At 44.6% G+C, this 27,500-nt stretch overlaps 1 protein-coding gene across 17 annotated transcripts in view; it reads right to left on the reverse strand.

The window, feature by feature from the left end:
* The window catches only part of LOC113822884 (filaggrin-2), an 89,972-nt gene that overhangs the window by 17,949 nt on the left and 44,523 nt on the right, over positions 1 to 27,500 (reverse strand). For 16 of the 17 annotated variants that reach the window (XM_070133663.1, XM_070133619.1, XM_070133720.1 and 13 more), the window contains exon 2: positions 23,523 to 23,701. In XM_070133663.1, the coding sequence (XP_069989764.1) occupies positions 23,523 to 23,664 (142 nt within the window). In that variant the 5' untranslated portion in view covers positions 23,665 to 23,701. Of the gene's footprint in view, positions 1 to 10,245; positions 10,379 to 23,522; positions 23,702 to 27,500 lie in introns of those variants that run through there. The other variant, XM_070133712.1, reaches the window with a different exon arrangement.

Genomic DNA, 27,500 nt, shown 5'->3' on the forward strand with positions numbered 1-27,500 from the left:
AGAAGAAAGAGAAGAAAGAGAAACAAAATAAAAACGCAAGATAGAAACAGAAATACAGAGAGAACAACAATAAGAGAAAAGAGAGCATCCCCCGTCGCCCATCCCCCCCTCCCGGGCGGCGACGACAACCCCAAGTCGTCCTGGCGGTCGTCGTCCTCACAGCAGCAGCGCCAGAGAACCCGCCGCCGCGCCCTGCCTGAAGTTGGGATCCAATTTCTGAGCGCTGGGATCAAATTGGTCCTGGTTACCGGGTCTCCCCTGTGCCTCCCCTCTCTCTCTCTCTCTCCTCTCCCCAACTCCCTTCCAATCTCCTCCCCTCCCTCCCCCCCTTCTCCCCTTTCCAATCTCCTCCCTCGCCCCCCCTCTCCCCTCCCCGTGGCGTCCTGGTTACCATGGCAACTACGTCTGATCGATGCGTCGCCCCTTGCCTCGAACTTTCCACGATGAAGTTATTAGAATTATGAGTTCCTCTGTAGCAAGAGAATTTGGTCTCTAAGGAAGAAAATCTATATGGGGTTCGCGGGGCTTCCAACTTCCCATCTCTGCCCCTACGCCTCTGCCTCTAGAACGAGTCGCGCCCGGCCCGCCGACGAGCCTACGTGGAATCCCAAATCCGAAAGGAAAATGGCACCACGCTCTTTGGGGAAGCGATGTTGAGCTTGTGGGATCCGCACGCACAGAAATATTAAAGATTAGGGCTGCCGTAAAAGTAATGTTAGCAATTTGGGAAGTTCAGGCCGGCCTTATTAGTTTCCCGGGGATGTGATTGGCTCTGGTCCCGCGCTCCCTCGAACGCCATTGGCTGGGAGGAGCTCAAGGCCACGCCCCCGAGCCGACGCGATTGGTCAGAATTCCCATTACGAGGTTGCCCCATTATTTTTCAACCCTTATTGAACTTGTCCGTGTTTTATCCCGGATAAAAATACAGCGACAAGAGAGAGAATAATAAAAAAAAACTGTTAAATTATCCAGGGTAGAAAATAGCCAGACATTTTTGCTAACCCAAGTTGAATACAAGACTCCATCACTAGAAAACGGAGAGGGAACCAAACATTTTGAGACGGGGGTTCCAACATTTTCCTTTTCTTCTCTCCCTCCCTCCCTCTCTTCCTCTCTCTTTCTCCTCTTCTCTTCTTCCCTCCGCACTCTATAAAAGAGATTTCATCCCACGGCTGAAGATGGATTGAACGCCCCTCCCTCCTCCCACCACCTCCCCCTCCCCGTCTCTGCTGCCAAATGAGGATTCATAGAGGGAGGAGGAACGGAGGAGGAAACGCACAGAGAATGGAGGATGGAGAGTGGAGGATTCCGAGTCATTTACCAGGATTCTCCCAGATAGATTGCTCTTTCAGCCTGATAGCGAGTCGCGAGAGGGGGAGGGGGGGGGGAGAGGTGAATCTCACTCTTATACAATAGGAGCGAGTCACAGGGAGCAGATCGATCGAAGCGCCCTCAAGGTTCGGTCACCATCATCCGAGGGAGAAAACGGAGGGAAGAAAAAATGGGAAGGAAGGAAATGAAGCGGGAGGGGGGACTGGAGGAAAAAAAAGAGGGGGAAATAAGAGAGAAGGGGAGACTGGAGGAAAGAAATATGTGAGAGGGGGGGGGGACAGATGGAAAGAAACGAGAAAGGGAGACTGAATGAGGAAAATAAAAGGGGAGACTAAATGAGGGAAATATAGGGAGAGAGACTAAAGTAAGGAAAATGGGAGGAGGGAATGAAGGAAAAAATGAGAGGGGAATTGGTGGAGGAAAAAAATGAAGGAGGGGCCGAAGGAAGAAAATGAAGAGGTGGGGATTGATGGAAGGAAATGAAAGGGGGAGTGAAAGAGGTAGGAGGGTGAGAGAGAGAGAGAGAGAGAGAGAGAGAGAGAGAGAGAGAGAGAGAGAGAGAGAGAGAGAGAGAGAGAGAGAGAGAGAGAGAGGCTTTGAAGAGGGACAGAGAGAGGAGGAAATAAAAGAAGAGAGGGGAAAGAGGAAAAGGAGAAATTCGGCGCGAGAGTGAAAGAGAAAAAAAGGAGAAAGAGAATGAAGAGAGGGAGGGAGAGAAAGGAAGAAAAGATTAAAGAAAGAAAGACAAGAGAGGCAGGCGCTCAGGAGAAAGAACGCGAAGGGGGAAAAAGAGAAAAAGAATTGAAAAGCGCTGCAAAGAAGAGAGAGAGAGGGAAAGACAAGAGAAAAATGAGGCCAGCAGAAAGGGGAGGAATAAGAACGGCGAGAAGCGATGAGAGAAGGGGAAGGAGAAAAAAAAAGACGCGAAAGAGGGGAGAGGGGAAGGCGGACAGGAGCAGAAGGAAGGAAGGAAAGGAAGGAGAGAGAGAGAGAGAGAGAGAGAGAGAGAGAGAGAGAGAGAGAGAGAGAGAGAGAGAGAGAGAGAGAGAGAGAGAGAGACTCCCGCCGTGAATCTTCGGCATGCACAAGGTCGCCGTCCCTCCGTCAGATCAATAGTCTCCCAGAGAGCCTCCAGGTCCTCTGCCAAGGCACCCTCTCGCTCTCACAAGGCACCCGCGAGCGTCCTAAGGTCAAAGGGCGAGAAGGTCATCGGGTCAGCCCCCCTTTTCTGCTTGAGAGGCGATTTTAGGAGCGCTTGCAGGCGATTGGCACTTGCATTCGTGTCCGCGTGCGTGCTTGCGTCTTTCCGAGTCGCCCTGGTGGAGACGATGCATGTCGCGGGGGGGGGGGGGGGGGGGTGAAGGGGAGGGGGTACGTGGCACTGTGACTCGAAGGCGAGGGAGTACGTGGCACTTTGACCCGAGAGTGAAAGGGAGTGGGTACGTGGCACTGTGACTCGAGGGGAAGGGGGGGGCGAAAGGGATGGTGGAACGTGGCACTGTGACTCGAGGGGGAGGGGGTACGTGCCACTGTGACTCGAGGGGAAGGGGGGGGGCGAAAGGGATGGTGGTACGTGGCACTGTGACTCGAGGGGGAGGGGGTACGTGCCACTGTGACTCGAGGGGGAGGGGGTACGTGCCACTGTGACTCGAGGGGAAGGGGTATGAAAGGGAGAGGGTGCATGCCACTGTGACTTGAGGGGGAGGGTGTGAAAGGGCATGTGGCACTGTGACCCGAGGGGGAGGGGTATGAAAGGGAGGGGGTACGTGGCACTGTGACTCGAGGGGGATTCGATGTGTTTTAATCAATTTTTTTCATCTATTTTTTTTTTCTCTCTCCAAAAATCATCCGAGTAACCATGATGTAGCTGGGGAGAGAAGTGAGGGGGAGGGGGGGGGATAGACGGTGGGGGGAGGGGGGGAGATGAGGCTAAGAACAGCACCCCGTTATGAGTCAAGTTCCCCGTCACGTCACACAACCAGGACGTGACTGGCGGTGACATTCCAGCGCCGGTGTCATGCAGTCCTCGTCACACCATGCAGGCAATCAAATCCCGAAGAGTGACATTTTCACACGGATCCCGATCATGGTGAACTCGGCACTCTCTCTCCCCCTTTTTCACGAGTATTTACGTGCCCATATATGCATCTGGTTCTGACCCTTGATTCCCCGTCAGAACCCAGCCAAAAAATAAATAATTAAAAACCCTTGATTCCCCGTCAGAACCCAGCCAAAAAAATAAACAAAACCCCTTGATTCTCCGTCAGAATCCACAAAAAATAATAATACAATAAATAAAAAATAAAAAATGAAAAATAATAAAAACCCTTGATTCCCCGTCAGAACCCAGCCAAAAAATAAATAAAACCCCTTGATTCTCCGTCAGAATCCACAAAAAATAATAATACAATAAATAAAAAATAAAAAATGAAAAATAATAAAAACCCTTGATTCCCCGTCAGAACCCACCAAAAAAATATATAATAATAATAAAAAATAAATAAAAGCCCTTGATTCCCCGTCAGAACCCACCAAAAAAAAATAAAAAAAAAATAAATAAAAATAAATAAATAAATAAATAAAAACCAACGACTCCTGCCAGCGAGTCACAGAAACCCCGTGAGACACCAAGGAGTCAGTCCCTCGGAGGGTTGCCGGGATGATTCACATTCTGCAAGACCCTGCAAGATGAGTCACACCCGAGGAGTCAATGGATCTCCTGCCACGTGTCACGCCCTTGCACTCAACGCAGCTTGCCGAGTCACGTCGCGAAGAAAAAAAAATATATATATATATATTTACAAAATAAAAATAAAAACGCGTTCATGTGCACTCGCAACGACCGTACCCTAAATAGAACTTGCATCCCTGGCATTTTCCTTTTTTCTTAAAGATGCCAAAAGAGAAGAGTAAGAGTAAGAGACAAATAGAAGAGGAAAATAGAGAAAGAGACAAAGAGGGCGGGATGAAGAAGCGAGAAGAGAAAAGACAAAGAGGGCGGGATGAAGAAGTGAAGAGAAGAGTAAGAGACAAATGGAAGAGGAATATAGAGAAAGAAACGAAGAGGGCGGGATGAAGAAGAGAGAAGAGGAGAAAAGACAAAGAGGGCGGGATGAAGAAGAGAGAACAGAGAACAGAGATCAGGAAGAGAAAGAGACAAAGAGGGCGGCATGAAGAACAGAGAAGAAGAGAAAAAACAATAAAAAAAGGAGGGTTGCAGACTCGCGGGCGCACATGCATACCTCAAAACAGCACCGCCCTCCTTTGCCGGCGGTCTTGCAAAGGCTCCCGAACGCAGGACAAAAGACACGGCCCGCCCTGCCCCAGACTTCCTGCAGAAGGTCAGGCTCGTGTAAGATGCGCCGGTTCCTTCGTCCCCCTCTCTCTCTCTCTCTCTCTCCCCTCTCCTTCTCTTTTTTTTCCCCGTCTTCCTTTTTTTTCCTCTCTCCTCTCATTCCCTTTGTCTCCCTCTCCTTCTCTTTTTTCCCCGTCTTCCTTTTCTTCCTCTCTCCTTTCTTCCCCTATCTTCTCCGCCCCTATCTCTTCCTCTCATCTCCCCTTTCTTCCCCTCTCCTCTCCTCCCCTTTCTTCCCCTCTCTTCTCCTCCCCTCTCCTTCCCTTTCTCTCTCCCTCTCCTCTCCTCTCCCCTACTCCCTGCCCGACACCAGGAACCATCCAGGTCAGGAGTATTGACCTGAAGGCAAGCTGGGTGGGGAGGAGGAGTGGGAGTTGGGGAGTGACAAGACTGGCCAGAGGAGAGGGGGAGTAGAAGGGAGAGGAGAGGAGAGGGAAGAAGAGATGATGAGGAGAGGAGAGGGAGTAGGAGAATATTAGATGAGTAAGAGACCCCAAAAAAGGAAAATAGAGAAAGAGAGACAAAAGAGGGCGGGAAGAAGAGGAGAGAGAAGAGGAGAATAAGAGAAAACGAAGGAGAGCGAGAACGAGGAGAGGGAGGGCGAAGAGAGAGAGAGAGAGAGAGAGGACCCCCGCACGCACGCCACGAGGAGGAGCAAGCGGGAGTATTGACAAAAGAAGGTCACCAAACCCAACGCCAAGCCACGCAAGGTCAGGGAGCCAGCACGAACGTTTTCCTTATTGACCGATGAGGGGGGGAGGGGGAGGAAGGGGAGCGAGAGACGATCCTAGACGGGGGAGGAAGGGGGGAGCGAGAGACACACACACGTTCACAACACCACTTCCCCTCTCCCCTCTCCCCCTTCTCCCCTCTCCTTCCGCCGACGCCTCAGAATGGTCACGTTCATGTCCCCTCTCACCCCCCCCCCCCAATCTCTCAGTACACACACCCCGCTTCATAACAAGTGCCACTCTCCCTCCCCCCCCCCACCCCATCTCTCAGTACACACACACACCACGCTTCAGACACAAGTGCCACCCCATCTCCCCCCCCCCACCCCACCCCAACCCCCCCACCCCATCTCTCAGTGCACACACACACCCCGCTTCAGAACGAGTGCCATCCCGGGTCCACAACACTTGCGTCCGTCCCCCTTTTCCCGTCCCACTTAAAGGCCACTCCCCCCACCCCATCTCTCAGTACACACACCACGCTTCAAAACAAGTGCCACTCCCCCCTCCCACCCCATCTCTCAGTACACAACACACACCACTCTCCCTCCACACACACCCCACACCCCATCTCTCAGTACACACACACACCCCGCTTCAGAACGAGTGCCACTCCCCCCCATCTCTCAGTACACACACACCACGCTTCATAACAAGTGCCACTCCCCCCTCCCACCCCATCTCTCAGTACACAACACACACCACTCTCCCCCCACACCCCATCTCTCAGTACACACACACACCCCGCTTCAGAACGAGTGCCATCCCGGGTCCACGACACTCCCGTCCGTCCCCCTTCTCCCGTCCCACTTAAAGGCACGAAGCTCGCCACTGAATCGGGCTGAATCGGCGAACTCCCGCAGCGGCGTGACTCAACCTTGGATTAATGTCGCCCTTCGCTGTTCGAAATGATTTTTAGCGATCGTGAAGTTCAGCGAAGTTCGGGCCCGAGTTCACTGTTCACTGTCGAGTGAACATCACACTTCGCTGTTCAAGTGATTTTTAGAGATCGTGAAGTTCAGCGGAGTTCGGGCCCGAGTTCACTGTTCACTGTCGACTGAACATCACACACCGCTGTTCAAGTGATTTTTAGCGATCGTGAAGTTCAGCGAAGTTTGGGCCCGAGTTCACTGTTCACTGTCGAATGAACATCACACTTCGCTGTTCGAATGATTTTTTAGCGATCGTGAAGTTCAGTGAAGTTCGGGCCCGAGTTCACTGTTCATTGTCGACTGAACATCACACACCGCTGTTCAAGTGATTTTTAGCGATCGTGAAGTTCAGCGAAGTTTGGGCCCGAGTTAACTGTTCACTGTCGAATGAACATCACACTTCGCTGTTCGAATGATTTTTAGAGATCGTGAAGTTCAGCGAAGTTCGGGCCCGAGTTCACTGTTCACTGTCGAATGAACATCACACACCGCTGTTCAAATGATTTTTAGAGATCGTGAAGTTCAGCGAAGTTCGGGCCCGAGTTCACTGTTCACTGTCGACTGAACATCACACACCGCTGTTCAATTGGTTTTTAGCGATCGTGAAGTTCAGCGAAGTTCGGGCCCGAGTTAGTGAACATAACACTTCGCTGTTCAAATGGTTTTACAGATCTTGAAGTTCTGTTCACTGTCGATTCGTCTGAATAACCACAGCGAGAATGCATCAGCTGTTACGGACAGTTTTTAAAGGGCAGAAAATACAGCTGACCTTGTTTACATCCCCTCTTTCCCCTCGAGCGTACCCAACGTTTCGACGCTGCCAAAACGTTTGTTTACTTCTCCCTCTTTCAAGTCGTTTGTTTACTTTCCCCTCTTTCAACTCGTTTATTTTTACCTCTTTCAACTCGTTTATTTCTATCTTCTTTCAAAATGTTTCTTGATTTCCCCTTTCAAAACGTTTCCTTAGTTCCCCTCTCTCGAAACGTTAGATGTCCTCACTCATGAAACTTTTCCTTAGTTCCCTTCTCTCGAAACGTTTCCTTAATTCCCCTCACTCGAAACGTTTGCTTAGTTCCCATCTCTCCAAACGTTTGATGTTCCCATTCACGAAACTTTTCCTTAGTTCCCCTCACTCGAAACGTTTCCTTAGTTCCCCTCTCTCTAAAACGTTTCCTTAGTTCCCCTCTCTCTTCAAACGTTTCCTTCGTTCCCCTCCCTCGAAACGTTTCCTTAGTTCCCCTCTCTCTAAAACGTTTTAGTTCCCCTCCTTTCAAAACGTTCCCGTATTTCTTCCTTCTCTCGCACTTTCTTTTCAAATATGACTCACAAAGGAGGCGTCCTGTACACTTCTTTTCCCCACAGAAGACGCACCAAATTTCTTTTGCTTTGCCCTTAAATGGTCAATTCCCTTTACCCTAAGGCTGTAAATTCCTATTAAGGCCATTTCCCTTAACCCTAAGACTGCAATTTCCTTTTAAGGTCATTTCCCTTAACCCTAAGACCGTCATTTCCTTTTAAGGTAACTTTCCTTTCCTCTAAGACTGTCATTTCCCTTTACCCCTAAGGCTGTAATTTCCTTTTAGGGCCATTTCCCTTAACCCTAAGACCGTCATTTCCCTTTAGGGCCATTTCCTTTAACCCTAAGGCTGTACTTTCCTATTAGAGCCTTTTCCCTTAACCCTAAGACCGTCATTTCCCTTTAGGGCCATTTCCCCTTACCCCAAGCCCAGTGCGTGTTCTTCGGTCACGTCCACACCCATGCGGCAGCCTTAAAGGTTCTCTTCGCATCCGCTTTCGGTCACCTTCGTCCTGCTTCTTCTCTTCCTTTCACTTCCCTCCTTCTACGTCTTCCCCCTCTGGATGAAACCCTCTTTCTCCTTTTTTTTTGTCCTCTTTCCTTCGTCTTCTCTTCTCTTTTCCTTTCCATTCCTCTATTTGTTTGGATTGTGGGGGTGCTCTCTTTCTCTTTCTTATGTTTTTTCCTTTCATCTTCTTTGGTTTTCTGGAGGAAGCCTCTCCTCCTCCACCTTTTTCTCCATCTAGCGCCGTTTTCTTCTTTCCTCATCCACCTCCTATCTCCCTCTTTCCTCTTCCATTCCTTCTCCCTCTTTCCCCATCCACCCCTTTCTCCATCTTTCCCCATCCACCCCTTTCTCCATCTTTTCCCATCCACCCCTTTCTCCATCTTTTTCCATCCACCTCCTTTCTCCCTCTCTCCCCATCCACCTCCTTTCTCCATCTTTCCCCTTCCACCCCTTCCCTCCTTCGTTGCTTTCCCCTCTTTCCTGATTCCTTCCCCTTCTCGACATCACCTTCTCCCTTTATCCTTCTCTACTCACCATATATAAATTATCCCCTTTTCTTTCTTTTATATACACACTATGCGCTCCTAAGCAAGCATTATAACCTAATCCCCTTCCCTTCTATACCAATTCCGTCCTTTCCATTACTCCTTTCATCGTATTTCGGTAATTATAAGTCTTTATTCCATTATCCCCCTCTCCTTTTTATCATGAACTCACTCACTCCCCCTCCTCATCCTACCACATTTATATACGAGTCCTGTACACTTATATCCACATTAACCACTTTACTAAGAACATTTATGCCAATAAAACAGTTAGAAAAAAACACTACATACAACACACTAATCTATCTTCTATTCATTCCATTATTATACACGTCTACTAGTCACCCATACACTTACATACCAACACTTGTGCACCAAATTTACTGTATGTTACAATACCATTCTCATTATCATGAATCACACCTCTCCATTTCCTGTCACACTTACACTCCCTTTTAACCCTTTTAACACCACAGCGATACCAGCAAGGGTTTATGATCACGTAACAACTCTTTGGTGCAATACGATAATTCCGTAATAAAAATCCCACATCAAAATACAGACTGATAAATTAATCCTATCTAAAAAAAATGATTATATTTGAAAAGAGTATTGTTAAATGATATTCAAGTTATATACACATCTTCAAAAAATTGCAACCGTGAGAGTAATTATAACAACGTTCACTCCACTTGTTATAAGACTAAAAATGGCATTTTCATCGTGATAATCATCGATTCTATTAGCAATTAACAACCTCTATCACATCTTGGCCCATCTATCATCGATCTATTGAGTGCTAATCCCGTAAAAAAGTGTTGCTATAATCATAATCTCTATCGTACCTGATACATTCCATCAATATAATCAACATTGAAGCTTCCGTTTTGTTTCACTAACAGCATAGCTCACTTATCTTCATTAGCATAATGATGCGTGCTTCATTACTGCCTTCATTATGTGATAGCATCAGCAACTCTAAGGACAGGTGGCATAAGTGTCATATTCACAACTGTTAAAATCGTTGCTACATTTCCTTTCATTATAGTTTAATATCCCCCCAAAAAACTGTAATTAGATTAAATTTATCATCATTAAACCTTGTCGATAAAGCTGTCATTAATACTAATAGTGCAACAGAGAGAAAACAATAACAAAGGGGGATATTAATCACTTCTACACATTGACCTGAAATATATGCCAGGAGATACTAGCCTAGATTATGTACGTCATTTCCCTTTAAAATCTAATAATTTAAAGTCATATTTAATTTCTATGGTGTAAACTACCTCGCTTTCCTTGCGTCACCATCAGATACGTAATCCAGTCACCATGTCAATCCACAATCACAAATGTCTTCCCATTTTATGCCACAATCCATCTCGATATCAAGTCACTTCCTTAATCCACAATCAAATCATAACTAATTTTTTTGTTATATCAGCATCACAACCATAATCAACATTCACCATATCAACCCACAATCATAACCATTCTTTCCTGTCACTATATCCGTCACAACAAGCCGAGTAACACCACCCATACCTCCTCCTCCTACAGCCGCGTCGCCTTCGGGTAGTCGCCAACACCCTCTTCCTCTTCCTCCACCACCAGCTGCACCTCCTCCTCCACCACCAGCTTCACCTCCTCCTCCACCACGACCTTCCTCTTCAGACAAAAACCTCGATCAGCTGATCCTCGTTCACCTTGGTCACTACTCGCCACGCTCCTTCTCACATAACTATCTTACACGACCACTGTCTCCAGTTCGACTACCCTATTTCGAGGATTTGGGGGGGGGGGTTATGTGGGAGGGGAAGGGGGAGAGGGGGAGTGGGAAGGGGAAGGGGGAGAGAGGGACTGGGAAGGGGAAGGGGGGAGGGGTGTGAGAAGGGGAAGGGGATGGGGTGTGAGAAGGGGAAGGGGATGGGGGGTGGGGGTGAGAAGAGGAAGGGGGGAGGGGAGGGAGGGATGTGAGAAGGAGAAGGGGGAGGGTGTGAGAAGGGGAAGGGGGAAGGGGAAGGGCTGTGAGAAGGGGAAGGGGAGTTGGTAGGGGGAAGGGTGAAATGGGGAGAGGAAAGGGTGAAGGGGGATGGGGAGAGGAATATGAATAGCCCTAACGACTGGGCCAAAATAGGGGGATGGTGAAAAAGAGGGAAAAACACAACGAAATTGGTGCTTAACAACAGGGCAAACCATCACAAACCATCATCAAATCGTGTATGAATGACCCAAGTGCTTATTTTTTTTGTCACTGGTATTTCGGAAGAGAAAAATTGGGGGGAAAACATCGATATAGTTTAAAGTAAGACGTTGATTCCTTCTCGAGCAGGTTAATTAATCATGGAAAATTGGGGAGGTGAGAACTCGAGGAAATGGCCCAATTTCTAGCACGATGCCTTCAAGAAATAAAAGTTAACACCCGAAAATAATTGCAAATGCCTTGTACATATTTCATTTCGGGATCTCCTAGTACACACACACACACACACACACACACACACACACACACACACACACGCACACACACACACACACGCACACACGCACACACACACACACACACACACGCACACACACACACACACACGCACGCACGCACACATACACACACATAAACACACACCATCCGAAACACAAATTATTCAAACGACTAACAACCACACCAGTCTATTTGTAAACCGCACAGGTGTTGTGGTATTGTGTTGGTATGCAGAGGTATGTGTGGTATGTCTGGGGGGGGTGGGGGAAGGCTCAGAGGGGGGGGAGGCTTAAAAGGGGGGGGGGGTGTAACCGTCAGGTGGTTTTAGTGTGTAAGTGTAAAACATAGAGACTTGGTGTGTATAGTACTGAGTGATGTGTGGATGAGTGAGTGTGTGTGTGTGTGTGTGTGTGTGTGTGTGTGTGTTTGTGCGTGTATGTATTTGTGCGTGTATGTGTTTGTGCGTGTATGTGTTTGTGCGTATATATATATATATATGTGTGTGTGTGTGTGTGTGTGTGTGTGTGTGTGTGTGTGTGTGTGTGTGTGTGTGTGTGTGTGTGTGTGTGTGCGTGTGTGTGTGTGTGTGTGCGTATGTGTGTGTGTGTGTGTGCAAAGGCAAGACTAATACACATAAAACAGCAAAAAATAATAATAATAATAAAAAATCGTTCAGACAGGATGAATCTACGATCGACTCATCACTTATTAGTTGGAATGACACTGCGCTCTTTGGAATATTCCCGATTCCAACTCCGGTTCATTTCCCAAGGCATCATCTCCACATTTTTTTTTATAAATATAAAATCATATTTCTAATTTCTTGGCTCTTTTTCTCACTTTTTTTTCTAATGGTTGGAACTTTATGAAAAGCAATCAAGAATACTAATTTTGAAATAGACAAAGACAAAAAAATACAATATAAAAAATACATACTCATAATAATATAAAGGGGAAAAAATTACAGTGAAAAAAATAAATAACACTAATCATGGGAAAAAATATTTCGAACTTATACCATTCATATACCATTACGTGACGCAATACGTAACAAAATGCAAAAGTAATAACAATAATTGCAGTTCCAATTTCACTACAACCCCCCTACCCCCATAACCGAAAACAATTATCTCAAGAATTAAGATAACCCATTCATAACAACAGTGCCAGTCATAATAACAGTGCCACACAGACCAACACCACCACCTGTGAGCACAACAGACATCGAGAGCCTACACGGAAGCCACAACACCTGGTGTGGTGTATCTTCGAACTGACAACACCATGAATAAAAAAATACGTATATAGAGATGCAAAACTCGTGTTAATGGCAATCAGGTCGTATGTAAAATGCATTTATAATCAAGACTTGTGGAAGGAAGCGAAAATAAATTATGTTTATGGTGCATTTCAATTTGTATCTACAGATAGCTAAATATATGCATAGAAGTGCATAAAGTGCTTGTTTATCTATCACTCTATCTACCCAAGTGCGCAAGACAGACAGACAGATCCACGTACACACATTCAAATATATATATATATATATATATATATATATATATATATATATAGTATATATATATAGTATATATATATATTATATATATATATAGTATATATATATATATATATATATATATATAGTATATATATATTTCATATTCATATATAAATGTGTGTGCGTGTATTGACACTTACACGCGCCATCACTTCATCAACACACACTGTTATTCATATATTTATAAAGGGGATTACCGCTCTTACTCAAGAGCCTGTTCAGCTGCAACGCAACACACAATAATTATGGAAACGCAAAGATGTCGAAAACAGCAAAAGTGGGGAGGAAAATGAAAAAAAAAGAAGATAAAACACACACATCTAAAAAAAAAGAAAAGAAAAAAAAGAAAAAAAAATGAAACACACATACACAAAAAAAGATAAAACACACACAAAAAAAGATAAAAAAAAAACACACACATACACAAAGAAGATAAAACACACACAAAAAAAAAAGATAAAAAACACACACAAACAAAATAAAGATAAAACACAGACCACTTGTACAACAGGTGTACAAACGAGTTTCAATGATGCAAACAACCGCACGAGCTATTCCGTCGCTTGCATTTCAGAAAACAGTTGAAGCTGAACAACCGGTGCTGAACAACGGGTCCATCAAAGCCTATTGGTCCGGAAAACTACCTTCTACTCTGCATAATTCGTCCGTTACAGTGCGGTTGGATCCATCACACCATACGAGCCACCTATGTGCTATTCGAACCTTTGACACCATACATAACAAAGTACAGTGTAATTACACCGTACTAACCGCTACGGTGATTGGAACTATTACACTGTACCAGCTGCCACATTACAACTACAACCACATCACCATACCAGTCGTTACAGTGAAAATGGAACCATTACACCATAATTAACCAACAGGAAACGGTACCTACTTAGAGTGTCATAAAAAGGAAATTCCATATTAGATAATTTACCACAACAATCCTTCAAAAAAAAAAGAAAACACTTCATTATATCTATCCACAACCATAGTGATTACCATGCAGTCTTCCATACACATTAAGGTAAATAATACGCACGTACAAGGTCAAAAAAAAAAAAAAATAATAAAAAAACAATAAATAAATAAATAAATAAATTTGATGAGAATCATAACATCAACAAAAATCATATTTCTGTTTATTTATCTTTGTTAATCTTCGTTGCAATAATAAATAAACAAATAATTATATAAATGAGCCAGGTGTGTCTGAGAAAAAATTAGTATACTGCATTTCTAGAAATTATGACCAACATACTGCATTTCTCTAAATCATTTACGTCGGGAAAAAAAACTGCATTTCCGTAAATAATTTACCTCGCAAAACATACTGCATTTCTCTCATTAATTTGCCTCATAAAAAAACAACATTCTGTATTTTTTCTAAATAATTTCCGTCGCAAAAAAAAAGAATTAAGAAAATAAAAATGTACGTTTAATAATAATCTTTAAAAAATGATACATGATAAACCTACTACTTTTTTCGCTTAAAATAGTTCTTCAAATTATTTAATTCTTTTTTACTCGTTATTCTTAAAATGCACCAAAAATATATAAAAATGCACTAAAAAGAATTTTTAAAAATGCACTAAAAAGAATTTTTAAAAATGCACTAAAAAGAATTTTTAAAAATGCACTAAAAATAATTGTAAAAAAAATGCACAAAAATTCGTTTGAAGTTACACCACAATTTTCAAATGCACAAAAAACGAAATACACTTAAAACAAACAAGAAAACAAAAAGAACAAAGAACAAAAACTCACACCTACACCCGCCTTAGTCCCAGAACTATCCGAGAAGTTCCCGTCCATCGTGTACAATAGTTCCAACTGGTTCTATTACTCATCTTCGACCCCCCCTCCCTCCCTCCCCCATCCCTCCTCCCCTCGTCACCCTGTCTATCCTTCCTAATCTCTTTCTTTGTTTTATTATCACTTCCACTCGTTCTCCCCGCTCTCCCTCTCCCCCTTCCCCCCGCTCCCTCGTTCCTTCTTTTAACACGCTCTTTCTCTCACTTTTCTTCTCTCTCTCTCTCTCTCTCTCTCTCTCTCTCTCTCTCTCTCTCTCTCTCTCTCTCTCTCTCTCTCTCTCTCTCTCTCTCTCTCTCTCTCTCTCTCTCTCTCTCTCCTTCCTGCCATTTCCTTCTCCCTGCCTCCCTCCCTCCATCTTTCTTCCCGCCCTTCCTTAATTTATCTTCCTAAATACAATTCTCTCTCCCTCTTTCCCTCGCACCTTCCATTGCCTCACGAAGTGTCTCCATAGCGAGCAAAAACTCCAAAAGTCTCTGTCTCTGTCTCTGTCTCTCTTTCTCTTTCTCTTTCTCTTTCTCTTTCTCTTTCTCTTTCTCTTTCTCTCTCTCTCTCTCTGTCTCTCTGTCTCTCTCTCTCTCTCTCTCTCTCTCTCTCTCTCTCGCATATACAGTTGCGTTCAAGATTATAACTAAAATTAACCGTTGAGAGAGAGAGAGAGAGAGACAGAGAGAGAGAGAGAGACAGAGAGAGAGAGAGAGAGAGAGAGAGAGAGAGAGAGAGAGAGAGAGTGAGAGAGAAAGAGAGATAATAAAAAAAGCAATCTATATTCCACGTCAAAATAAGAATTTATGAGAGCTTCGTTACGTAAGGAGAGAATTTCTTTCAGTGTAAACATTTTATAAAAAAAGAATATTGTGCTAGATTTTTTTAAATTCTAAATTCCACCGGAATTTAATATGGCACGTTGCCATATAACGATCATTTTTTTTATACTAAAAACATTTCGTAATATTCCTTATATCCTTCGTTACAGCGCACCAGATTTGAACATACAATTCTACGTATTTTTCTTTATATAACTCTCCCCCCTAAAAAATTCTAACAAAAATAACAAAATAAAAACATTTTGAAAAGAAATAACGAAAAAAAAGACGAAATATCTTCCCGCCAAAAAGCTGACAATAATGATAATAAAAACACCCAGCTGACATCCCGCGTTCCCTTCCAGCCAAGAACCAACGTCTCATTTCTCCTCCCTATCGCTTCCCATTTCCTTCCCTTCCTCTCTCCCTCCCTTTATCTCTTCCTCTGCCCCTCTCTCCTCCACTTTACTCTCCTCCTTTGTCCCTCTCTCCCTCATTTTTATCTCTTCCTTTGCTACACTTTCCCTCACTTTTCGCTTCTCTTTTCTCCCTCTCTCCCTCATTTTATCTCTTTCTCTTTCCTTCGCTTTATTCTCCTCTGTCCCTTTTCGTTGTCATTTTATCTCCCTCTCTGTTCCTCTTCTCCCTCGCTTTTCTCCGTTCATTTCTCCTTCAATTTACCCTGCATCTTCGCTGTCCCTTTCTCCCTCCCTTTACCTCGTCCATTCCTCTTCCCTCCCCCTCTTTTCCTTTGTCCCTCTCTTTCTCCTCCTCCCTCCCTTTATCCTCTTCATTCCACCTTCCGTCTGTCTCTCCTCCTCCCATCTCCCTCACTTTACCTCCCTCTTTGTCCTCCTCCCTCCCTTCATCGCTCCTCCTCTGTCCCTCTCTCCCTCCCTTTCCTCTCCCCCTCTACCTGACGCCTTTCCCCTCCCCCCTCCCCCCCTTTTCTCCATCTCCTCCGTCTACTCGATCCCACCCTTCTCTCGCTCCCTACCCTCCCTCCCTCCCCCCTCTCCCCACTCCCCGTCCCTTCCGTCCACCATAACCCACCCTTATCTCCCTCTCCACCCATAGCCCTTATCTCCCCTACTCTTCTCTCCCTCTTCCCTCTCCCCCGTACTTATCAGAACCCATTTCTTATCTCCCTCTGTTCCCCTTCTCCTCACTTGCTCCCTATCTCCCTCACTCCGCTCCCCCCTCTTCGTCTACCCAACCCACTAGAACCCCTCAGAACCCACCCGAACCCACCATAGCTCACTATAACCCACCAGATCAAAATAGAACCTCTCAGAACCCACTAGAACCCATCACAGCTTAACTAAAACCCACCAGGTCAAAATAGAACCCACCCCAAAAAACATTAGAACCCCTCAGAACCCACTAGAACCTTCCAGAACCCATCACAGCTCACTAATACCCGCCAGATCAAAATAGAACCCCCAACAGCCTACGAGAACCTCTCAGAACCCACTAGAACCCCTCAGAACCCACCCGAACCCATCATAACTCACTAAAACCCACCAGATCAAAACAGAACCTCTCAGAGCCCACTAGAACCCACCACAACCCACCCGAACCCATCATAACTCACTAAAACCCGCCAGATCAAAACAGAACCCCCAACACCCCACCAGAACCTCTCACAGCCCACTAGAACCCACCCGAGCCCACTAGAACCCATCAGAACCTCACTGCCCGCCCGCCGCCCTCTGTCCCAGACACCAATCTAACCCAACCTCGTTATCTTGGACTCTTCTACCCCCACCCCCCCTCATTCCCCCCGCCACCCCCCCCCTCACTCCCCCAATCCAATCCTCTGCGACTCTCCCGCACGTACACACACATACGCACATGTACACATACTATTGCTACTCTCACGCGGGGTTCTATACTCTCCCTTTTCATTTTCTCGTTCTCCTCCTCCTCTTTCTTTCTTCTTCTTTTCGTGTGTCTTTCTACGTCTTTTTTTTTTCTTTTGGTCCTTTGTCTTTTTTTCTCTTGTCTTCTCCTTTTGTTCTTTCGTTGTCTTTTTTTCTTTCTCTCTCTCTTGTTCTGCTTCGTACGATTTATTTTTGCCCTTTCTCTCTCTCTCTCTCTCTCTCTCTATCTCTCTCTCTCTCTCTCTCTCTCTCTCTCTCTCTCTCTCTCTCTCTCTCTCTCTCTCTCTCGTATTTCTGTCTTTCTCTCTCTCGTATTTCTGTCTTTCTCTCTCTCGAATTTCTGTCTTTCTCTCTCTCATTTATCCCTCTCTTTTTTATCCTATCAGTTTTGTATCCTCCAGGATGCATACACGTACACATACATACACGCACGTATGCACACACACACACACACACACACACACACACACACACACACACACACACACACACACACACACACACACACACACACACACACACACAACGAACAAAATTGTATTCCTCATGCCAACATGACTTACTCACCTCATACCCTTCCCGAGTACCTGCTTCCCCCTCCCCCCTTCCCCCTTCCCCCCTCCTCCCACAACCCTTTCCCCCCTCCCCCCTCCCCCCACCCCACCCCATCCCTGAATGCAGGTTCGCTCCACTGCGCTTCGTCCCCCCCCTTGTCCCTCTCCATCTCCCCCTCCCCTGCGCTCCTCATCCTCCCCTCCCTCTCCCCCCTCCCCTGCGCTCCCTACCCCCTCCCTCCCCGCCCCTCTCCTCTCCCCCTCCCTCCTTCCATGTGTTCGTTCTTACGTTCCATCATGCCCACCTACCCCTACCCTCCCTTCCCTCACCACCCCCTCCCTACCTCTGCCCTCACCCCCCCCCTCAATCCCCACTATCCTCTCTCTGTCTCTGTCTCTCTCTTCCCTTTTTTCTCTCTCTCGTCCACTTCCCCTTCTTTCTGTCTCTGTCTTTGTCTCTGTTTGTCTGTCTGTCTGTCTCTCTCTCTCCCTCTCTCCCTCTCTCACTCTCTCTCTCTCTCTCTCTCTCTCTCTCTCTCTCTCTCTCTGTCTCTCTCTCTTCTCTTGGGACGCATAATCTTGCTTCCCTCTATCCTTCTCCTCATTCTCCCTCATTCCTTCATTTCCCTTTACGTCTCACCTCATTTCCTCTTCTTCCTGCCATTATCATTATTGCTATTTCTATTTCTCAGATTTTATTTTATCTATCTATCCGTTTTTATCATGATTTCATTTTATTCCTCTATCTATCTACTTTACTTTTCATCTTTTAATTTCATTTTCTCCTCTATCTATCTACTTACTTTCGACCTTTTTAATTGCACTTTATTCCTCATTTTTATCAAATCTATTTATTTACGGAATACCCCCCCCTCACCGCCACTTTAATTAGCACTGGCCGTCCATTTAAAGTCAATATCACCATCATCATTAATAATTCATATTGTTTCGTGTTGTCGTCATCACCCGCCACCCATGATCATCATTAATAATCATCCGAATTACGATAATGATCATCATCATCATTGTGGTGAGGTATTAGTCATCGGGGTTTATCATTAATTCTAATTTACTCTTGTCTTTCTTTGTCTTTTTGTTCTTTTATTTATTTATTTATTTATTTATTATTATTATTATTATTATTATTATTATTATTATTATTATTATTATTATTATTATTATTATTATTATTATTATTATTATTATTATTATTATTATTATTATTATTATTATTATCATTATTATTATTATTATTATATATATATATATACATATATATATATATATATATATATATATATATATATATATATATATATGTGGTTTTTTTTGTTTTTTTTTTGGGGGGGGGTCTTGTGGTATGTATTTTTTTATGCTATTTTCGTAATTTTAAAAATTTAATCCCGAATCTTTTAAAATGACTATTTTTTCGGTTTCGTTTCTCCCATCTCTCTCTTGCTTTTCTCTTCTTTCTCTCTCTGCTCTTTCCCTTCTGCCTCTCCCTCTCTTTCTTGCCCCCTCTCTTCTCCTCCTCTTCTTCCTATCACTCTTTTTCTCCCCTCTCATCCATTCCTTCCCTTCTTCCTGTCTCTCTCTTCGTCCACTCTCCTCTCTCCTCCATCTCTTCTTCCTGTCTCTCTCTTCGTCCCCTCTTCTCTCTCCTCCTCCCCTTCTTCCCGTCTCTCTCTTCGTCCCCTCTCCTCTCTCCTCCACCTCTTCTTCCTGTCTCTCTCTTCGTCCCCTCTTCTCTATCCACCCCTTTCTTAGCCGCTTCTTCCTTACTTCCCTTACCCTCTATTTTTCCATTTCATCTTTACATCGTCCTCTCATCTCCCCTCTTTCACCCTCATTCACCTACACCCTTCACTTGCGTCCCTGTTTCTCTCTCTCTCTCTCTTTTTTTACTCTCTCCCCCTTTCCTCCTTTCTTTATTACCGCCTTGCATCCCCTCATTCACTCCCCTCTCGCTTTTATTCTTGCTCCTCCCCTCTTCGGCTCTTACCCTCTTTTTTTTTCTTTTTTTTTACTTCCTCATTTTTCTTCCTCGTTTCTCTTCCTAGATCCTTGTCCTCCTCGTCTTCCTCCTTCGTTCTGTTCTCCTCTCTCCTTTCTCGTCTTTTTACCTTCTCTACATTTTTCCTACCTCTCTCCTTTCTTCGTTCCTCTGTCTTGTCTGTCTGTCTGTCTGTGTGTCTGTCAGTCTGTCTCTCTCTCTCTCCATTCCTCTTCCTCCTCCTCCATGCCTTTTTTATCACATTTCCTTATCTCCTTCTATCCCTTTCCTTTCCCCATTTCTTTTTTTTATATCATAACCCTTTTTCCCCTCCACCTGGTCTCTCTTTCTCATCCCCCCCCCCCATTTTCCCCTCCCTTCCTTTCTTCCTTATGTTTCTCTTACCTTTACCTCCCTGCCTCCTCCTTTCCTCCTTCCATCCTCTTCCTTTCTCCCTCTTCGTCCTTCCCTCCCTCTCTTCCTACTATTTCTTTTATTTAAACCTTCCTACTTCCATTATCTTGTTCTCTTCTTGTTCCTCATTCCCTCCATTTCTTCCAACTATTTCTTTTATTCATACCTTCCTCCTTCCCTCCTTTTCATCCTCTTGCTCTCTGTCTCTCTTCCTCTTGTTCTCTCCCTCTTCTTCCTTCGCTCCTTCCATTCTCCCCCTCTTCCTCCTTCTCTCCTTCCTCTCTCTCCCTCTTCCTCCCTCTCCCCCTTGACGTTCGCTTCCTCCTTTTTATGGCTCACCCTCCCTCTACATCCTCTTCCTTTTCCTCCTCCTTCTCGTCTGTCTAATCCCTCTCTTCCTCCTCCTCCCATTTTCATCTTCTATTATCAACTGTAAACTTAATCCCTCTCTTTTATGGTTCCTCTTCTTCACCTCTTCCTTCTTCTCTTTCTGCTCCTTCTTCTCTTTCTTTCTCTTTCTACTCCTCCTCCCCCTCCTTCTCCTCCTTTCCCCCTCCTCTTCCTCCTTCTCCCTCTCCCTTTCCTCCTCCTCCTCCATTTCATTCTCTTCCTTATTACCTTTACCATCATCATTATTGCCATCATCATCATTATTATTGCTCCTCCCCCTCCTTTCAAAACTTTCTTTCCTCCCTCACTTTTTCCGCCCTGTAACACCCCCTTCCCTTCTCTCTCTCTCTCTCGCTCTCGCTCTCGTTCTCGCTCTCGCTCTCGCTCTCGCTCTCGCTCTCTCTCTCTCTCTCCTCTATCACTGTCTCCTTGGATACTCCATCTTTCTTTTTGCCATTCTCCATTTCCTGATATTCTTCACCTCCTCTCGCCTCTCTCTCCTTTCTCTTCGTTCATTTTTCAACCCTCATTTTTTCCCCTTCGCTCAATTCTCTCTTTTCCTTTCTCATTTTCCTATATTTTCTCTCTCCTCTTCATTCGCTCATTTTCCTCATTTTCCTTCATTCCTTCCTCCCCCCAACTATTCCCTCCTCCCTTCCTCATTCCTCCCCTAATTTCCCTTCTCCCTCACTCCTTCCTCTCAATTTTCCCCTCTCCCTTTCTCATCTCCCCCCTCATCATCCCCTTTCCTCCACACATTTATTCCCCCATTCCCTTCCCCTGTATACGCCATTTTCCCCATCCCTTTCCCTCTTCATTTCCTTCTTCATTTTCGTCAACTTTATTTTCTGTCTGGTTCGTTTCCATTTATTCGTACTCTCACTATTGCTCCTTAATTTTCCCCTGTTCGACCCTTTCTCTCGTTCTTTCTACATTTACTTCTCCCTCTTCCTCTTCTTCCGTTTATTCTCTCTCTCTCTCTCTCATCCTCCTTTCCTCCTTAGATACCTCTCTCCTATCCGACCCTTCCTCTCTTCCTTTCTTTCTTCCTCTCCCTCTCTCCCCATGCCTCTCGTTCTCTCTCTCATTCTTCTTGTTCTCTCCCCCTATCTCCCCATTCCTTATCCTCTCTCTCTCTTTTCCCATTCCTTTACCTCTCTCTGTCTCCTCATTCCTTATCCTCTCCCTCTCTTTTCCTATTCCTCTCTGTCTCCTTCTCCCCCATTCTTCTCCTTCCTCTCTTTCCATTTCTCTTACTCTTCTTCCATTTCTCTCCTACCTCTTTCCCCATTTCTCTCACTCTCCTTCCATGTCTCTCCTTCCACTCTCCCCATTTCTCTCATTCTCCCTCCATTTCTCTCCTCCCTCTCTCCCCATTTCTCTCCTCCCTTTCCCATCCACATTCCTTCCTCATAACAAACTATTCCCCCTCATTTCTCAAAGCCAATTTCATGACTCACTAAAAAAAAAAAAAAAAAAAAAAAAAAAAAAAAAAAAAAAATCGACGAGGATATTACAACATTTCGGATATATCTTAATATATATGAGTCACGGAATTACCAACATTTTTTTTTTTGAAAGACGTCTGAGTCACCAACTTGTATATATCTTTTTTTTCTTAAAATATAAATAAACGATTAAAATTTCATAAAAATGAAAAAAAAAATATGAATGACTAGAGATGAGTTTGCAAAATTTTCATCAATCGAGAGTTAGTCAATAAAGTGCTAAGTTGGGGTGAGTCAAGTTGCATCTTAAAGAGTCCGATTTTCTTCATTTTTCTTCTTCTTCTTCTTCGACGTCGTCCACTTATTTTCTTGTTATTTTCTTTCGTTTTGTTCTTCGTTTTTTTCAACTTCTTTGTCTTCGTTTTGGGCCTTCTTCTTCTTGTTCTTTTTCTTGGTCTTCTTGTTGTTCTTATTCTTGTCCTCTTTCTCCTTCTCCTTCTCTGTTTCTGATTCTTTCTCCTCCTCCTCCTCCTCCTCCTCCTCCTCCTCCTCCTCCTCCTCCTCCTCCTCCTTCCGTTTCTCTCTATCTTCTTGCCCTTCTTCTTTTCCTCTTCTTGTCCTTCTTCTTTTCCTCTTCTCAAAACTTAAAATTAACTAAAACCACATTCCCTTAAACCCTTAAGAATAATAGAATAAGTAAATAAAGGAGATCCAACATAGGCCGATGATTTACCTTAGGAAAAAGCAACAGATAAACAAATAAAGAGACAAAAATAAAAGACGGGAGATACGAAGGGTGGGAGAGAGGAGGGAGAGGAAGAGAGGAGAGGAGAGGGAGGAGGGGAGGGGAGGGGAGGGGAGGAGGAGGGGAGGAGGAGGAGGAGGGAGGAAGGAAGGGAAGGAAGGGAAGGAAGGAAGGAAGGAAGGAAGGAAGGAAGGAAGGAGAGAGAGAGAGAGAGAGAGAGAGAGAGAGAGAGAGAGAGAGAGAGAGAGAGAGAGAGAGAGAGAAAAGAAATTGCTATACCATATCCTTAACCAGATAGTCAAAAAGACCAATAGACAGACCTAAAAAAAAAAAACACCAAGAGAGAGAAAAGATATAAAAAGGGGAAATGAAATAGAGAAACAGAGAAAAAAATAATCCAATTACCCTAACCCAAACACTCCAATTCCACCGAAGAAAAGAAAAGAGAAGAAAAGAAAATCTTAACGTACCCTGACACGAAAAAGAGACACAGAAAGAATAGAAAAATAAAAATTCTAACATACCCTTGCCCCAAGAAGAGATAGAAAGAACAAAAAAATTTAAAATCTTGACGTACCCTGACCCGAAGGAGAGACAGAAAGAACAAAAAAATAAAAGGAGAGACAGACAGAATACAAAAAAAAAAATATCTAACATACTCTAACCCGAAGAAGAGACATAAAAGACTTTTTCTAATAACAAAAAAATAAAAAAAAATCTGAACGTACCCTGGGCCACGGGAGTTTTTGGAGTGCGATGCCCAGCTCCAATGACCCGGTCACTGCTGCCGCCACTCGTTTGTTCGCTGCTGGCGATGCTGTCGTTGCTCTTGCCGTTGTCGCTGTTGCAAATCTCGAACCTGCTGTTCATGGCACCTCAGCCTCACATGGTCAAGTCGCCGCCGCTCCTGCCGAAGGTCAAGGGAAGGTCAGGGGAAGGTCAGGGAGAGAGGGGCGTTGCGAGAGAGGCGGTAAAACGGGTAAAAGGCGTGACGAAAGAAAACGGGGGTGGCGATAGAAAACGGGGATGGCGGAAGAAAATGGGAAGATGAAAGAAAACGGGAATGGCGGAAGAAAATGGGATCACGAAAGAAAACGGAGTTGAAAGATAATGGGAATATGTATGTGCATTCGATCAGTGTACAATCTGTCTAAATCACATGGTATGGTGTCATTAGCTACCATCAATAGTAATTAAAACCTTGAACCAAAATAAATCATATAATCAAACAAACAGATAACGGGGAAGGAGTGAGGGGGTACGACCTGACACCCGCCCCCCCTTCCCATCCAAGACCAATGAATCTGCAGGACTTTGGGTGCGAAAGGAAATACTTCTTCCTTCGTCTCTCTCTCTCTCTCTCTCTCTCTCTCTCTCTCTCTCTCTCTCTCTCTCTCTCTCTCTCTCTCTCTCTCTCTCTCTCTCTCTCTCTCTCTTCCCCATACACCAGTATATCCCAACAAACAATGACAAAAATCCACCGTTCTCACACAATCATCTTTTCGTCTTAACAACAACAACAATAACACCACACCATCAACTACAACAACAACAACAGAAACAACAACAACACCTCATGTTTTCACCATCACAGGTAAGACAGGTGCTCCCTTACGTCAATCATTACCTATGACGAGTTTTTTCTTGTTTATTTGTGAATTTTAAGATACCTTACACTTCGATTCGAATTTCGGTTGTCAAGGACGTGTAGAGTTAATTCCCTCTCTTACTTTCTCTTTCTTATCTTTTTTTTCTTTCTTTCTCTTTCTCTCTCACTCACTCACTCTCTCTTTCTTTCTCTTTCTCTCTCTCTCTCTCTCTCTCTCTCTCTCTCTCTCTCTCTCTCTCTCTCTCTCTCTCTCTCTCTCTCTCTCTCTCTCTCTCTCTCTCTCTCTCTCTCTCTCTCTCTCTCTCTCTCTCTCTCTCTCTCTCTCACTCATTCACTCACTCACTCACTCCACTCACTCACTCTCACTCACTCACTCACTCACTCACTCACTCACTCTCATTCACTCTCGCTAACTTTTTCTCTTTCCCTCTCCCCCTCTTTCTCTTTCTTTCTTTCTTTCTTTCTTTCTTTCTTTCTTTCTTTCTTTCTTTCTCTCACCTCATATATCTCACAAGTCTAATTCTCTTTGCCAAGGCGGAAGGCTAATCAAATTTCATTTTACTTCGTCCCCCTTTTTTTCCTTTTCAAATCTTTATATTACAATTTTCCGGTAATTAGCACGAACCCTTCGTTGAGTACAATGCTTTGCCGTAAATTTCGCTCGGGAATGGGTGGAAGGGAAGGATGGAGGGAAGGATGGAGGGAAGGAGAGGGAACGAGGAGGGAAGTATGGAGGGAAGGAGAGGGGAGATAATGGGAGGGAGGGAAGGATGGAGGGAAGGAGAGGGGAGATAATGGGAGGGAGGGAGGGAGGGAGGAAGGAGAGGAGAAGGGAGGGAGGGAGGGAGGGAGGGAGAGGGGAGAAGGGAAGGATGGAGGGAAGGAGAGGGGAGAAGGGAAGGATGGAGGGATGGAGAGGGGAGATAATGGATGGGAGAGAGGGAGGGAGGAAGGATGGAGGGAAGGAGAGGGAGATAATGGATGGGAGAGAGGGAGAAGGGAAGGATGGAGGGAAGGAGAGGGGAGATAATGGATGGGAGAGGAGGGAGAAGGGAAGGATGGAGGGGAAGGAGAGGGAGAAGGGGAAGGATGGAGGGAAGGAGAGGGAGATAATGGATGGGAGGGGAGGGAGGGAGAGGGAGGAAGAGGAAATATTGTGAGGAGAGAGGGAGGGAAGGAGGAGGGAAGGAGAGGGAGATAATGGGAGGGAGGGAGGGAGGAGGGAGATAATGGGAGGGAAGGAGAGGGGAGATAATGGCAGGGAAGGAGAGGGGAGATAATGGGAGGGAGGGAGGGAGAGTGGAGATAATGGGAGGGAAGGAAGAAGGGAGGGACAGAGGGAGAGGAAAAAACAATGTAGAAGGAAAAACGTGACAATGAGACAAAGTAAATGATAGCCTAACACACAGGTAGACAGATGAACAGATACCGATAGATAAAGACAAACAGACAGACAGAGAAAGAAAACAGACAGAGAAAGACAAACAAACAGAAAAAGACAAACAGACAGACAGACAAACAGAAAGAGAAAGACAAACAGACAGACAGACATACAGACAAAACAAACAGACAGACAGAGAAAGACAAACAGACAGACAGACATACAGACAAAACAGACAGACAGAATAAGACAAACAGACAGACAAAGACAGACAGACAGAGAAACAAAAACACCCGAACGCTTCGCTTCTTCTCACGGTCAAGGTCTCGCTTTCGTGGGAGGAGGGGGAGGGGGAATGGAGAGGGAGAGGGAGAGTGAGAGAAAGGAAGAAGGTGGTGGGTGGGCAGGAGAGAGAGAGAGAGAGAGGTGGGGGAGGCGGGAGAGAGAGAAGGTGGGGGGGAGGAGAGAGAAGGGGTGGGGGGGGGGGCTGAATCCTAGCCTTTTTTTCTTTTTTCTTTTTTTTTGAACGAGACTAAAGTTGATGAGAGTACAACCTACTGCAGTCGCTTTATCATAAAGGCAATTTTCACCGGAATGGGATACGAAAATAATTGTGTTTTTCTTCGTGTTTTTTTTATTTGTTTTGTTTTGTTTTACGTAGACGGAATGGGATACGGAAATAATTGTGTTTTTCTTCATGATTTTTTTTATTTGTTTTGTTTTGTTTTGTTCTACGTAGATCCGGATTAAAAGTATGATATAATAAGAAATATGATAAAATTGAAATAGGACGAAAAGGAAATAAATATATACATTCTCCTAACATGCTAATCTAACAAAGAAATGTGCCAAGATAAAAATGAAACAATTACAAAAACAATAACGGTTATAATAAAAAACAACAACGATAATAATCAAAATACGAACAAAAGCAAAACAACACTAATAACAATAACAACAACAACAAAAACTATAACTAGCGATGATGACCATGACATATATAACCTACTCCCCCCTAATAAAAAATATATATCAAAATAAACAAGATATAAATAAACAAACAAATAAATAAAAACAATTCTATTTTCACCCACTTCTTGGCCAATTGTCTATCCCTTCCGACTGGCGTAACTAAGGGAACGCCATACATTAACAAGCCGAGAGTAAGAGAGAGGGAGAGGGAGAGGAGAGAGGGAGAGAGAGGGAGAAGGAGAGGGGAGTGGGAGAAGGAGAGGGGAGAGGAGAGGGGAGAGGAGAGAGGAGAGGGAGGAGGGAGGGAGGGAGGGAGGGAAGGAGGAGGGAGGAGGGAGGGAGGGAAGAGGGAGGGAGGGAGAGAGAGAGAGAGAGAGAGAGAGAGAGAGAGAGAGAGAGAGAGAGAGAGAGAGAGAGAGAGAGAGAGAGAGAGAGAGAGAGAGAGAGAGAGAATGAGAAGAGAAGAGAAGAGAAGAGAAGAGAAGAAGAAGAGAAGAGAAGAGAGAGAGAGAGAGAGAGAGAAAGAGAGAGAGAGAGAGAGAGAGAGAGAGAGAGAGAAGAGAAGAGAGAGAGAGAGAGAGAGAGAGAGAGAGAGAGAGAGAGAGAGAGAGGGCATTTCACCAAGCCAAGAATAAACACACAAACAAGGTATAGGGTTTGTTTTATCCTCCATTTTGACGTCTTGTTTATGTCGCTTGACTTGATTGCTTGATTTTCTTTGTGGATGTTTTTGTCGTTTTCTGT

The sequence above is a fragment of the Penaeus vannamei genome, chromosome 2 (assembly GCF_042767895.1).
Source record: "Penaeus vannamei isolate JL-2024 chromosome 2, ASM4276789v1, whole genome shotgun sequence".
Classification (NCBI taxonomy): Eukaryota; Metazoa; Arthropoda; class Malacostraca; order Decapoda; family Penaeidae; genus Penaeus; species Penaeus vannamei.